Raw genomic sequence first — 16,011 nt, 5'->3', positions numbered from 1 at the left:
AATTCTATATAAACAGCAGAAAAAAAAATTGTTTCTATCTTTTGTCATTCTTCAGCAATCGACATTACAAAACGGTTTCATGAAAATGGCGATTCCTGGGCAAAAAAAGGAGAAAAAGAGCTTTTTTTTTAAATCATGCATTTCAAGCACGTGAGGCACCATTGCCACCTACTGGTCTCTTTTTTAGATTATTTACAATGCAAACGGCTTATTCTTATTCACAGATTGCATCGGACCCTCCTCCTCTCCATGACGCAAAAAAAAAAGGGACCTAGACGTACAATTACGTCCTTGGTAGGCGGGGCCTAATTTTAAAAAGACGTACAAGTACGTCTTGTGGAATGAAAAAGTTAATTTACATTTGTAATCCGATTAATGCTCCAGCTATGTAATCATGCTTCGGTTTCTTGTGAGCCCTGTGTTTGTGTTTGTGAGGCGATCTTTTCGATAAATTCAGTGTCGCGATGCCGTGGGTAAATTTGAGATTCGGATCGAAGCCCAAGCCTTCATGTGTGGACTTTTCCTGTTCGCTTTATGCTTGTATGGCTTTTTTCTCCAGGTACTCCACTTTCCTCCCACATTCCAGAAACATGCTAGGTTCGCTGAAGACTCTAAATTGTCCATAGATATGAGTGAAAATGTTTTTTTTTTTTTCGTATATGCCCTGTGATTCACTGGCAGCCATTTCAGTGTCCGCTCCATCTTACTCAAGGTCAGTTGTGCTACGCTGTAGCTTACCCGCGATCCGAATGAGGGCATGCACTACAGAAAATGGATGGACGGATGAACAATGAAATACCATTTATACCAGCCCCATTGTTGTTGCTGCTTGTACAATACATGAAATGTGTCACCGTGTCTGCCTTTTTATAGTTTTGCTCAACAATTGTGCCTTTTGTGTAATAACCTTGAATTAAGCACTTCTCCGTATTTTCAACACGTACTGCAAACTACAGCTACAAAAAAAAATGCTCTGTGACAATGTCAATCAAATTTGAAAACATGTTTTTCTAAATTTAACGGGTGCCAGCTCTTTGGAATCTTCAGAAGGTAGCCTGAGCAAGGTTGACTTCTAACCGCTGACATGGTGGTGGCACGGATTTGAAGTCCACTTTTGCCCAAGTTGGGGCTGAGTCTAACGGGTGACAGCTTGCGCTGTGTGAAACGAAGTGAACAATAATCCAGCCGTGGCGCAATGTGATTAAGATGTTGACATCTAGGAACAGTACCTATTAAGATAACGACATTGAAATAAGACAGGGGCGAGCAGTTGAGCATCAAGCAAATGCCGCCCACGCTTTCGCAAAAAGCCACATAACAATATGCCCACGCTACCGCGGCAACGGTAACTAACAGTGTCACTTGTACATCAACAGTCATGGCCAAAAACATTGGCTCCCCAGAGAATGCACCATTTCTCCCATTTAAAAAAACAAAAACTGGTGCTGTGTGTGTCTGTGTACCACACATAGCATGGAGAAAAGGAAGAGGAGCAAAACTTAAATTGTGTCAAAGCAGAAACAATCTCGAGGCTACAAGTATGTTCCCGCGTCTCCTATGCACCAAATCATCCAGAGTTCACAGGACATGTCGCTTTAGCCAATTTCCCCGGATAGGTGGACAGAAGAGGACAAACACGAGAAAAGATTGCAACCCAAGGGTTGTTTAAATGGCGGATGAAGAACCATGATCCACAAACAACAAAATCAAGCTCATCTGAATCCACGCGGTACAAAAATGAGTCAATTACCTCCTGTTGCCATCAACAATTTTCTTTAAGCTCTGTGCTGGAATTGCAGCCCACTCCTGTTTTGTCACCTGCTACAAAGTCGCTCACATTTGAAGGGTGCCGCTTCCTAAAAGCAGTTTTGCAAGATCTTTTGGAATCATTTCTGGGCACTTCTGAATCCTCGTGGTTACTTCTCCCTTTATTACAGATTTGTCTTATTGTTTATTGTGCATGTTAAATTGCTCCATGTACAGCACTTTGTATGCAGCGATGGCTGTTTGAAAGTGCTCTATAAAGACTGTTGACTTGACTTGACCTGACTTTAGTCAGAAATAAGCAAAGCATCTTTTTTTTAAATTATCTGTCATTATTTTGTTAGAAATTTTGTTTAGCAAAAAAAGTGCTAGTGGTACTTACTTGGTTAACATATGTACAGAAAATATACAATGAATCATTGTAAAGAATACAGAATTTAAGATTCAAGATATTCCAGATCATCTTTCACCCAAAGATTATGCCACTTTGACATTGATAAGTGAAGCAATGTAAATGCTTGTTTGTGTAACTCTGGAAAATGCCTTCAATGACTCTCATCACTGAAATGTGAACTGAACGAAGTGAAGTCGACAGTGTTACGTTTTCCTGCGTGAAAGGTATCAGGTATCTTCTGACTAATCTCATACCTGTCAACTTTTCGGAGCGCCAACTTGTATAAACTACCAAAAAAAATCCTTATAACATACAACAGTTTAAAATCCCTGTCAATACATAAAAAAGTGTGAAACTGTTTGAAAAGTGGTGAAGTTGAACTCCAGGTTGAATCTCTAATCCTAGGTTAAAACCCTACTTTGAAACCACAACCAGAGTTGTAAACCCTAGTTTAAAACCCTAAACCTAGTTTAATACCCTACTTACAAACCCTAGCCCTGGTTGGAAGCCTTACATTGAAACCCGAACAAGGTTTCAATGTGGGGTTCCCAACTTGGGTTAGCGTTATTGTTCTTGATTTTACTGCTTGGTGCTTTCTACCGCCTTTATTACCGATTCGTCTTACTGTTTATTGTGCATGTTAAATCGCTCCATGTACAGCACTTTGTCTGCAGCGATGGCTGTTTGAAAGTGCTCTATAAATACTGTTGACTTGACTTGACAATACCAAATCATTTTATAGGTCAAAATAACGGCAGAAAAAAACCCCCTGAAATTTTCAATGATATTTATTGTAGATCTCCATAATACAATGTCTGGTTAATGTCTAATCATCATTCTACTTAGTGGCATTACTGTTCAGAGCTGTATTCCTGCGTTACTTTTTTCACCAACTCCAAATCATTTGGAGTTGGTGTAAAAAAAAAAACTTTCAGAGTTTTCAGAATCCGTATGATTTGTGCGATACGGCCATATACGTAAGATTCACCACAAAATCCGAATGAACTATGGCTAAACCGTATGAGTTGACAGGTATGTAATCTGCTCAACTAAACTTTCTTAGCATGCTTTGGTAACTGTTCCTCATGTCATGATTCATGTATTCCGTAACTGTTGTAAATTCAGTTCGGATGTCGCCGTGCCGACTGAAAAACCCGGCACGTTATCCCGGTCACCAATTGATTGTCTGTTACTTTCAGACAAGCCTGAGAGTGCGACATCATTGTCAGGACCAAATACAGTACACAAAAATAACAGACATATGACCATGCGGCCAGCCGAGGCTCCTCCACCCTCTGTGGTTTAGATACTGCAACAGTAAACTCGGCACCACGAACCAGATTCCAGATACAATCTTAATTTTCTAGACAGGAAACAAAGACTAATAAATGCTTAAAAATACAACTCACCAAAAACATTACCCTGAAAGGCGTTGTAATTATTAGTTAGAAGCCCTGCGCTTGTTTTTCTTCGAACAAACCTTTTCCATCTCTGGTTAATGGAAGACAATTACACCCAAAGTGTGTTTCTTCGGTCCAGTCTACTCTGTAATTCTTTTTTGGGGCGGGGGGTTGCCATTAATGCTGAAAATCCCACTTCATAAAAATTGCATGGTGCAATTGGAACCAGGGTATTAAGTGATTTTTTTCTCATTGCCTCATTTGCAAGCCTGTCGTTCTATATTATGCATAACAGGTTTTGATGCAGGAGAATTATCCGGTTGCGATAAACCTGCATTTTATGTGTCAAACTTTAAAAAACATCTTTAAAAAATACTACCGGTAATTCTTCTGCTGTCTGATCATTTGGCCGTTTGCCCTTTTCAAAAAATCTTTTCAAATGTTTTGGTGTTTGGGCTCTGTTTTTTTGTTTAGTTTTTCTTTACTACCGTATCGCATGACCGAGACCGAGCTGTTTGGCATCGAATGATTGGATTTTCAAAATAAAGCTTCTCTCAGATTCTGATAAGCTAAACAATTTTTTTTTTTTTTGTTCACTCTCTCCTGTATAGCTTTGTACTTCATGCCCCACATACCCGTACTGGTCATAGCCATTTGGCTATGCTTGATTTATGCATGTTTTTCCCCCCTGATGGTAATTTGGTTGTGGTTTACATGGGACACATCTCTTGTGCCATTTGTTCCTTTTTGTGAGAAACTCATAAATTCTCTGCAAATATCATATGATTGCCGCCTATCTGTAAACTGGGCTTAATATCAGTTCCCTATTGTTGGTCTCCTGCGCAACATCGAGATGAGGAAACGATTCAGGTTGGAGTGATTTTATTTGTATAAAATCCCAGCAGACCTAAACTTGAGTTGTAGCGTCAGTTTCCAACACAGTCAAAAGCCCATAATTATTTCATACTGTGCCTCTGAATTTCTGCCTCACTGTTTGTACACAATCTTTTTAACTGTGTCATTCTCCCCCCACTTCTTTTTCTGTGTTTGTTTTCATTTACTTTGCAGGCTTTTTGAGCACAGGGGACCAGTCTGCCAAGGGGAACTACGGTTTGTTGGATCAGATCCAGGCGCTGCGCTGGCTCCATGAAAATATTGGCCACTTTGGAGGCGACCCGGAGAGAATCACCATCTTTGGCTCGGGAGCCGGCGCTACCTGTGTGAACCTTCTTATCCTCTCTCATCACTCAGAAGGTAAAGAATCCAGCTTGGGACGCAGACTCCATTGGAGCTTACGCTCAAACAAAAACACACGTCGTAGCTGACTCAACTGGCATTTGTTTACATGTGCAAACCTGACAAAGCCCAAACAAGTAAATTTAAGACAAGGTTCTGAGGCAAGAAAGTGAGAGACAGTTTTGGAAACCTCTTCACTATGGGTCCCCAACCCCCGGGCCACGGACCGGTACCGGTCCGCAGGTCATTTGGTGCTGGTGTCACAGAAAAAATACATAACTTACATTCCCTCCGTTTTATTCATTTTGGAATCAAAAAGATCTTTTATTTTGAAAATTTTCCAGATTCTCTGTTGTATCAAGTGAAGTCAAGTCAACAGTATTTATAGAGCACTTTCAAACAGCCATCGCTGCATACAAAGTGCCGTACATGGAGCGATTTAACATACACAATAAACAGTAAGACGAAATGGTAATAAAGGCGGTAGAAAGCACCAAGCAGTAAAATCATACTGAGTCGAACGCCAAAGAATGTCAGTCTACAGTATGTCACTCTTAACACAGGTGATGGTGCGCTCGGTCACGTGATGGGTTACCGCTAAAATGAAACCCAGGCGCTAGCAAAATGAATTAATTGAAATAAATTAAATCAAAATTAATTGACAGAATCAGGAGTCTACTTCAAATACGGCTTTATCTCAACGGGAGATTCACACACACCAAGCCTACTCTGCATAATAAGTGGCGATGGTGAGTCGTATTTTTCATGCACTTTTTATTTGCGGCGTGTCTTATTTTGAAGGCATGTTTAAATGTTACCAAAGCGACCAGAGAATGTTGTGGCCAGATAGGACGTTCCTCGTGATATGATTCGTGTTTATTGTTATGTTTCGAAATACTTCCGTTTTCATGCTGGTCGCTTCATATAATTTTGTTGTATTTATCCGGCCTTAAAAGGCCGGCCCCTGAAAATATTGTCTGACATTAAATCGGTCCGTGGGGCAAAAAAGGTTGGGCACCGCTGCTCTACACAGCTTATTACATTGAGGGATCCAGTAGCTTGCTTATCGGTGGTAAACTTCATTATACAACTTTTTTTGTTTTTGTTTTTATTTTAGCACTGTGGAAGATGCAGTTAAAAGTAGATCGTTGACCAATTCACACATTTTACATGCAATGTTAGTCGTTAAATAATCTGATTCATGTCATCCAAAATGAAGGGGACGCATTAATCAGACATGGAAGCCACAGTGGGCACACGCTCGGTAATCAATCCAAACAACTGCTATTCTATGTGGCTGTAAGATCACAGAGCGACACTCACTGTGCTTGTCCCAAAAAAAAAAAAAAGTACTGTCTGCAGAAGAAATGTCAAAACATTGTATGTTACGGACCTCACTATACTTTGACATTGAAAAAGGACCACAAAGCACCGTCTAAATGTTGTATTTTATTTTTTTGTACACTGTTGTGGTGTGCACATTTTCACTGCCCTACATTTGGTTTGAAGACAGAATGTGAACAATTGACTGTACAGACTAATCCCCTCAATATTTGTTTCTGAATGGCAGAAATCGAAATCACACACCAGATGTTTGAGCCCTAAATCCACGGATGTGATGATTAATCTGAGAACGTGAATGGAACCAGCCACCCTTTGCTTATTATACCGAGAAATCAGATTACGTTATTAACAGACTGCTAGCCTTTGCGGTGGCAAGGTGACCTTGAAGATGTGTTTATTTATTTATTTGTTTAGTTTGTCTGGATGAATGGGTGAACACATCACTAATAATCCTGACTCGGAAAACAGAGACAGATGGCGACGACGCTGTTTGGTTTTCAATTGAAGACAATTTACATTTGCGTCCAAAGAGTCCCTCTTCCATTTGCCATGTGCGGAGTGGAATCTATAGGCACACACACACATCCCAGATACTTTATTATCTTACAGCTGCGCAGTCGAATGAGATCCCCAAAATGTTGCCTTTTACAAAGATATTGAAGTTCAGTTTGTTTCATTATGTCACGAAAGTGATTGGAATGGTGTAATGCTGCACTGCATCCCCCTGAATTGTAGTCCGAACATTTTGGTTACTAAATTTAGCAACGGTGGCCCGGTGGTCGCGTAATTAGCGCATTGATCTCACAGTGCAGTGGTACCGGGTTCAATTCCAGTTCCGGCCTCCCTGTGTGGAGTTTGCATGTTCTCCCCGGGCCTGCGTGGGTTTTCTCCGGGTGCTCCAGTTTCCTCCCACATTGCAGAAATATGCATGGCAGGCTGATTGAACACTCTAAATTGTCTCTAGGTTTGAGTGCGGATGGTTGTTCGTCTCTGTGTGCCCTGCAATTGGCTGGCAACCGGTTCAGGGTGTCCCCCGCCTACTGCCTGAAGACAGCTGAGATAGGCTCCAGCACCCCCCGTGACCCGAAGCGAATCAGAAAATGGATGGATGGAAGGAATTTAGTTTCACGAGAAGGACACATATCCATCGTCACAATTTTCATCACGTGACCATCAGAAAGCCCGCTACTGTCAAGACGAAGTCATCGTTGAGAAGAGAACCTTCTCAAGCTGGTCTAGAAGCTCAAACCTGGGGCCGCATTCTTCATCACACGTCGCAGGTTCATTATTGTCGTGGCTGTTACAATTCTTTTGCATTGGGTCTCATTTGTGTGTGCAAGTTTACCTAATGCAAGGGTAATTGTAAAAGCAGTTCTAACAGAAGCCTCGTTCGCACACTTTGAAACTGGGCTGTAATCCTGAGTGAATGCAGACAAAGTTGGAGCCGTTTTTAAAGGCACTGTGTGTGCAGAACAGAGATGAACCGAGCTGAGTGGCCGCTTAATTGATTTCACAGGGAAAGGAGCGGGGGTAGGGCACATGCAGAATTTGCGTGAGTGTATGTGCGTGGGGTTAATTATTAATGACAGAATCTGCAGATAAAAAAAGAAGAAAAAAGAGAGACAGCAAAGCCACTTTACATAACTGCAGCAGTGCAACAGTGCGAGTATTTTTCTGGCTCTTCTTCATCTCTTCTGCAGCCTTAACGATGCCTTTCTGCAAACTCTGTGCAGGCTGGTCACCATTAACCTTGCCGCTGTCTCTTCTTTTTGTATCACAAAAGCACTTTGTTTTCCAACCTTAATGTGCACAAGTATTCTTTGTTCCTTGCAATGGAAGTGTGTGTGTGTGGGGGGGCTGTCTGCGTCTGTGTTCCAATACGGTGCTCTATAAGTGCTCTTCCTCCTTACTATGCATTGTTCAGACTGACTGTAAGGCAGTGAATGCATCTTCTACTGCTCTCAAATGTGTGTCACTGTTAAAATAAAGAGATAGATAGTGAGAAAAAATGTCTCTCATTATGTTTCTTTTCAACATCCTTCAACTTCTCCTGCCTTGTGTGCAGGTTTGTTTCAGAGGGCCATTGCCCAGAGTGGCTCTGCCATTTCCAGCTGGTCAGTCAACTACCGACCGGTCATGTACACCAAAATTCTCGCAAAGAAGGTTGGTTGCACTCTGGGGGACATGGCAGAGTTAGTGGACTGCCTGAGGCGGAAGAGTTTCCGGGAGCTGGTGGACCAAGACATACAGCCTGCGCGCTATCACATTGCCTTCGGACCTGTTGTCGATGGTGATGTGGTGCCTGATGACCCGGAGATTCTCATGCAGCAGGTCAGTGTGATGCTCTTTCTGATCGGGTCTTGGTTTACACTGTACCCAATATAAGAAGAGGGGACTTTGGTTACAGCTGCAATGGGAGAACTGACTATGTTTCATTCAAATGCTTTTTGTAGGTGCTGTTAGCGCGTGCAGGGTTTCCACAGGTCCTTAAAGTTCATAAAAATTAATCTTAAAAAGTTGTAAAATTATGTTCTTAATTGCCCTTAATTTTCAGGGAAGGCTTCTAAAATCAATAAAAATCCGATCAGTTCCGATGATGATCACGTGATCACTTTGTGTCATTTCAGGCCAATTTGACATACAGCATCTCAAAAAAAAAAAAAGGTTAGCTGATTGCCCCTAAAATTAATGACGTGCCCTTCCTTTGGCACCATTGGTTTGAACACCAGCTCAATGATATGTGGCTTTCTGTTCATTAAATCCACCGTGAATCCCCTGCTAAAGAGAGAAAAGTCCTTAAAATTGCTAAATTAGCCCTCAAAAGTCCTTAAAAGGTCCATAAATAAAAAGCAAATGGAAGAGTGGGAACCCTGACGTGGCCAAACCCTTTTTATCTATTTCGTGTATGTTGTTCTTTCAATGGTATTCAGTGTGCAACTTGTGCGTTGTGGATTTTTCACCCATAGGGTGAGTTCCTGAACTACGACATATTGCTGGGGGTCAATCAAGGAGAAGGTCTGAAATTTGTGGATGACAGCGAAGGAGAAGATGGCATATCCGGACCCTCGTTTGACTACACCATCTCCAACTTTGTCGACAATCTTTATGGATACCCTGATGGTTAGCTGCCCTACGTGATATAGTAGCAAGCCATACCGTAACATACGTTCACAGTTTTGGGGCCGCACAAAAATAAAGGGAAAAAAAAGTAATTTTTCTTATTTTTAAAGAAGTAAATGTCGCAATTCCCTCACTAACCTAAACATAACAGTCTAACACAGGCGACCACTGCCTCAGTCTCGAGACTTGGCATTTATTAAAATATTAAACATTTGTTCTGCTGAGCTGTTCGAACAAACCCAACCAAGGAGGTGGTTTCAGTTTCTAGACACAAATGTTTGCACATCATAAATTTCCGATACAATCCATTACTTCACTCAATGAACGTGCAGTATCAGCTGACTTCATTCAGTTCCCGATCTTTGAGTGGGAATGGCTGTCTGTGTTTCCATGCGACCTTTGATTGAATGGCGACAAGGTTCCAGCTGAACTGCTTTTGCAGTATCGAAAATCGATGGATGGATTAAGGATGAGATGAATAGAATCGAATGGACTTGTACTTGTATTCCAATTCATATTTCTTCCTTTTCCAAATATTCCCAATGTCATTGAACTAAATGTTTTTTTGTTTTGAAAGTCGGCCAAACCAAAGTTAGTCAAGTGTGGCAGACCAGATTGCGATTCAACTTTGAGGTACAGCTGTGTTAGTTTCATTGCCGGTCTATTTTCCGGCAACAAGAGCGTCAATGCCCAATGACTATACTAGGCTAAAACTGCAATATATCTAGTACAATTATAGCTCAGGTGGTTAGCTAATTGGATCATATTGTCAAAAATACATAGTTTCGACTAATTATAATATAATGCAGTGCATATTTTTTCTTTTAAAATGGCATCTGTTACGCCCCTGCCTTGAACCGAGCGTGACTATAATTTTCATGAAATCATATATGCCATCCAACCATTTTCACTTCAGTTTCATGTTTCTTATAAATTACACTGCGTGCGGATTTTGTTCAACTACACCCGACGCAATCGCCGCCATTTATGTCAGACACCTTTATTATTATTCCCCACTTTGTCCGTGTTAATTAACACAAATTTGTTTTCCCCCCTAGGTAAAGATATCCTGAGGGAGACCATCAAGTTCATGTATACAGACTGGGCAGACCGGGACAACAGTGACATGCGTCGGAAAACCCTCTTGGCTCTCTTCACAGACCACCAGTGGGTGGCTCCAGCGGTGGCCACCGCCAAACTGCACGCCGAGTTCCAATCACCCGTCTTCTTCTACACGTTCCACCACCACTGTCAGACGGAGGCACGGCCTGACTGGGCTGACGCAGCCCACGGAGATGAGATTCCCTACGTGTTTGGCATTCCCATGGTTGGAGCCACGGATTTATTCCCATGTAACTTCTCGAAGAATGACGTGATGCTCAGTGCTGTGGTCATGACCTACTGGACCAACTTCGCCAAAACGGGGTAAGTCTGGAGCAAAATGAATAGGACACTTCTATTCTCAAATGCATGCGTCTTCTGTGAAGTAATGTACAATGGAAAGAAACTCAGGTCCGATTTGATCGGTTCCAATATGGTGGACCTTTAATTCCATCCATCCATTTTCCGATCTGCTTATCCTCACAAGGGTCGCCGAGGATGCTGGAGCCTATCCCAGCCATCTTCGGGCAGTAGGCGGGGGACACCCTGAGACAAACAACCATCCATGCTCACACTTACACCTAGGGACAATTTGGAGTGTTCAACCAGCCTGCCATACATGTTTTTGGAATGTGGGAGTAAACCAAAGTACCCGGAGAAAACTCACGCAGGCCAGGGAAGAACATGGAAACTCCACAAAGGGAAGCCAGAGTTGGAATTGAACCTGGCGATTCATTTGCATTAAAGAATTGCGTTGAGTGATCACACGTCCTTAACTCTGCATCTAGCTACCATTTTAACCCTTTCATGCACCCTGTAACCTGATTAGATGATAAGACGCCCACTGTAGTAACCAATGTCCCTGAAAGGGTTAACCCTTACAGGCCGACTGGCCCGTAGATTTTGAGCATTACCGTAATGGGAAAATAGGAATCGTCAATGTTAAATCTTCAGGTGTGAAGATGATAAAATTCTCTGTAAAATAAACGCTCAAAGATAACGATAAATATTAAGTCACTTTGCAGATTTGTCAAACTATGGGATGTTCAATTTTTGAGGTACCACCATAGAGTGTATTCAAAATAGGGAAGACATGCGAAGGGTGGTCGAGGGAAGTATTTTAATTCCGAGCTCTGAAATTCATGTTTTCATTTGAAAAATCTTCACCTTCAACTCTCTTGATCAGTGTTTAACATAATGCCCAGTGCAAACTCGCAAATCCAGATGAGAATTATTGTTGCACTATTTTCAACAATAGGCTGGAACCGGTGCTTGTAAATTATTTTTTAAATATTTTTTTTGTGAACTTCCTGCCTTATTTGATCACATGCACAATAAATGAACGAATGAAAGGCGAGTTACTTTACATACGTTTTTTCACTACTACACCAAATGTGTCAAACTCAAGGCCCGGGGGCCAAATCCGGGCCGCCACATCATTCCCTGTGGCCCGCCAACACAAATTGTTTGCATCGACTTCACGTTTTTAGCTAAATACCGAAAATGCAAATTGCTTCACTTTTAAAAACATTGATGTATTGCGAGCATTTCTTTGATTCCAAGCCCTCTTTTAGCCATTTCAGGGACAGAGGTTACTACGGTGGACATCTTATCATGTTATCAGGTTACAGAGTTAAAATAAATGTAGCATTGGAACAAACAGATTACTGGTTCTCCGATTCCAAAACTAATCCTTCACAGATTTGTTGCGTTTATGAGACCAACAGGCATTTATTTGAATTCACATTGTGAACTTCAGTCGTAATGGCCCTCCGTCGGAAACCGTAACTACGATATGGCCTGCGACAAAAATGAATTTGACACCCCTGGACTACACCATAATATGCACGATATATCGGTAAAACATGAGCTATATTCCTGCACTATCAAATAATATCCCACATAAGATCTGTATTTAAAGAGTCTGCCTATGGATACTCAGAGAAGAAAAATGCAGTCTTACAGTATAGCCCCATGAATGTATTATTTAGTCTGTTGCGGTGATTGTATATTAGAAGCTCATCAGTTTCACAGCTGGCATCCCACAATGACAATCATGCGGTGTGATAAATCACATTGTCGGCGTACCTAACGATATAGTTTGCGAGCGCGGTGGCAATGCCATTCGATCACTATCTATGTGTATATTTGCTCTGGTGGCCAGAAAGAGCACACGATTGCAGTAATTCATACACTAGATCTATAGCGTATGTCAGATTGCGTTGCTTATCTGGCTTATATTGCTGTGCGGCTACCGTGGAAATAAATGTTACAATTCTTGGATGACACGGTAGAGACAAATTAAATCATTTAAAAAAACAAAAAATAGGGGAGCAAAGTATTATTGAGCCTTTGAAGCCTCCTGCATGTACATATCTGAATATAATGGAGTTTGTCATGGTGACTATGACATGCTTGTTGAGACTCGTCACAAAATAGATCGGTTGAATTTAACTCATTCACTCCCAAAGACGTTTTTAAACGTCTTTTCAGACTTGGTCCATAATTGGCTGGAACTGAATGAGTTAATGTGATTAGTGTTGTAACATCTCTGCAGAGTGTAAAATTGTTTGTTTCTTTTTCTTTTCTTCCATAGTAGTGCTCGTCAATATTCCAGTTACAAAGACACTATCGATCTCCTTCATTCTGTTTTCCAGTGATCCGAACCTACCAGTTCCTCAGGACACCACGTTCATCCACACCAAACCGAACCGTTTTGAGGAAGTCATCTGGACCAAGTTCAGCTCCAAAGACAAGCAGTACCTGCATATCGGCCTCAAGCCCCGCGTCAGAGACAACTACCGGGCCAACAAGGTAGCCTTCTGGCTGGAGTTGGTACCACACCTCCACAGCCTGCACAAGCAAATAATCAGCTCCATCACGACCCGACTGCCGCCCGGAGGGAACCCCCGCGGTAAGGTCAACCACAACACCGGTACCCACTCCACAAGGCACCCCGTAATCTCCACCTATCCTCCCGAGCCCGATGGCTCAGAGAGACCCCGCAACACTCCCTTCCCTCCCGAGACGAGGGACTATTCCACGGAGCTAAGCGTGACGGTGGCCGTGGGCGCTTCTCTCCTTTTCCTCAACGTCTTGGCCTTTGCCGCGCTTTACTACAAACGAGACAAGCGCCACGAACTCATGCAGAGGCGTCACCGCCGCCTGTCCCCGCAGCGCGGCGCGACCATGGGCATGGGCATGGGCGTCGGCCTGGGCGTCGTCGGGTCCCCGCCGCACAACGACCTGGCCCTGAGTCAGGAAGAGGAGCTGATGTCACTGCAGATGAAGCAGCAAAGAGTGGAGCTGGAGCACGGCACCCCCCTCCCTTCCCGCGGCATCCACGGCGACCTGGAACCTTTGCGGCCCCCGGTGTGCCCGCCCGACTACACGCTGGCGCTGCGGCGGGCGCCGGAGGATGTGCCGCTCATGACGGCCAACACCATCACCATCATCCCCAGCACCATCAGCAGTATGCAGCCCCTCCACCCTTTCAACACGTACCCGCCCGTGCCAGCCCCCTCCACTACACCCGTCCCCAGCCACAGCAACAATGCCTTGCCACACCAACACTCCACTACTCGCGTATAGGACCCGGCACAACCCCCGCAGCCCGACTGCGGGCACGCGCCATACATCGTCACCCTCATTACCCTCTTACTCTTCTCTACTAGGTATTTTTCATGAAGCCCTTCAATAAAGCTGCAGTTTGTAAGATTTTAAGCAGTGACAAATACCTCTATAAGCGTCATCGCCGGTCAAGGGTCGGTCGGGTTGACTGTGATTTCTGAGAGACAAGCGATTACAAATAACATTGTGCATCCAAATCTTATTCTTCCGCTTGCTTTTTTTCTTTTTCTTTTTGGGCATTCGCGACAACCCCGCCAGCACACAAGGACTCGACAAAGTTGTGCGGCTGATTATTTTCTCGGCCTAAATTTTGGTCACAAATGTTCCAAGTTGTATTTTTGGTTTTTGTTTTTTGGTTAGGAAGTCAAAGGTGAACTAAGGACAAGAAAAGTCACGATGTGGCCACGATGCCTTGGCATTGCGTTCAAGCACTTAGTAGGAATCCAATCCGATTGCTCTGATGTCAAACCTGCGCCGCTCGCCGCCTATTGGGAAAATATTTTCCTGAGGATCATTAGTATGGGCAGTGATATATCAACCAGTGTTACAGGCCTCAATTCATTTCTTTCATTAGAATGTCAGCTCAGCAATTACTTGGAATTCACAAGGACAGTACATCACAGTTTGCGGGTTGTATTTTTTTTTCTGCTAATTTCAAACATAGCTAATTCCATAGCCATTTCCCATCACATTCTAATTCAATCAACGACCACTAGGAGCTTCGCTTGATTTTCCTTTCGTTCAAAAACTAAAGACACCGAAAGGTGAGATAAATGGATTCGCCACAAGGTTAAAGCACTTACCAAACATCTAATCAGATGATATCACTGGGGCATAATTGAATGGTATTTGGCGATTGCTATGATTTGAAGTGACGTATTTGACCAGCATTAGAGTTCTCAATTCATGACATTTTTGGGGGAATTCAGTTCAGCCTTTACCTTGTACGTTCTAGCTTCCGTTTCTCATTCGGTTATGCTAAAAAAAAAACAAAAAAAACATATATATATATATATATATATATATATATATATATATATATATATATATATATATATAATATTTCCTCAATATAATATATTTTTTTTTCTGCAATAAGTTCAAATGTGGAGAAGGAGATTCTGGAAAAGAAAAAAAAATACTAGTTTGACAAGGTTGTCATAGTGTTGCTGTGAGATCATAGCACTTACCAAGCATCCAATTAGATTCCTCGGAGGTCAAACATACAAATATATAAAGTTTTTGGAGATGTGGGGCTTGTAGTCCTATATGAAGGGATGACTTAACTACAAGTCTTTAAATGGTTTCCTTCTTTGGCTAGGTGACACCGTGCAATTTCTGGTGTTTTAAAAGCTCGGTTTCATTCCAAGGCTTATCTGGAAAATTGTGACTCTTTCTCAGAGAAGCGCTGAGCTAAATATATTCTGTCACACATTGTGCATAATGTTTGATTGGTTTAACATGTGTCTTTGTGGGTTTGTTAAAGGTCAAAAGAATTCATTCATTTAGGAAGTATAAAAGACATTAACTTTGCCGGAGACGATATCTGCCCAAATACTCTGTCTGTCACGAGTCAGTGGTTTCTTGAAATTTACAAATTGCAGCTTTAAGGCCCAATCTGGAAGTGAGATTGCTCATGTGTGTTGAACAAGATGTTCCAACAGCTGGTACTGCGTTCTGTGTTTTAGTGTGAGACCTTTGACGAGGGAGGGCTGAGGCAAGAAAGATTGGGGGGGGGGGGGGGGGGGGCATTGGGTTGGAATTGACATTTTGTCAATGTGTCTCCATATTGATTTGTCATTTTGACATTTCCAGATTGGGGCTTCAACTTTTGGGTTGTACAGGAAGTAAGCGATATTCAGTCTGTGGCTTGCAACCTGAAATTCAGGCTGCCCATAAAATTTATTTTATCTCATCCGCACTCATGTACATTTGTTTGTCTTCTCTCTAATTATGTGTGTCTCTATGCCCCCCCACACACATACATCTCCAACCCATTTCACTCTTTCCATTTCTTTGCCG

The 16,011-nt window shown here is 42.4% G+C and overlaps 1 protein-coding gene across 3 annotated transcripts in view; it reads left to right on the top strand.

Moving 5' to 3' along the window:
• nlgn2b (neuroligin 2b) overlaps positions 1-14,812 on the top strand; it is an 85,102-nt gene extending 70,290 nt beyond the window's left edge. For all 3 annotated transcript variants that reach the window (XM_052048071.1, XM_052048070.1, XM_052048072.1), the window contains exons 5-9: positions 4,627-4,812; positions 8,204-8,469; positions 9,105-9,258; positions 10,317-10,683; positions 13,017-14,812. In XM_052048071.1, the coding sequence (XP_051904031.1) occupies positions 4,627-4,812; positions 8,204-8,469; positions 9,105-9,258; positions 10,317-10,683; positions 13,017-13,950 (1,907 nt within the window). In that variant the 3' untranslated portion in view covers positions 13,951-14,812. The remainder of the gene's footprint in view (positions 1-4,626; positions 4,813-8,203; positions 8,470-9,104; positions 9,259-10,316; positions 10,684-13,016) is intronic.
• The last annotated feature ends 1,199 nt before the right edge of the window (positions 14,813-16,011 follow it).

This window comes from Hippocampus zosterae, chromosome 16 (genome assembly GCF_025434085.1).
Source record: "Hippocampus zosterae strain Florida chromosome 16, ASM2543408v3, whole genome shotgun sequence".
NCBI lineage: Eukaryota > Metazoa > Chordata > Actinopteri > Syngnathiformes > Syngnathidae > Hippocampus > Hippocampus zosterae.
The sequence above is the reverse complement of the archived record's forward strand: the minus strand, read 5'-3'. Positions and strand labels throughout refer to the sequence as shown.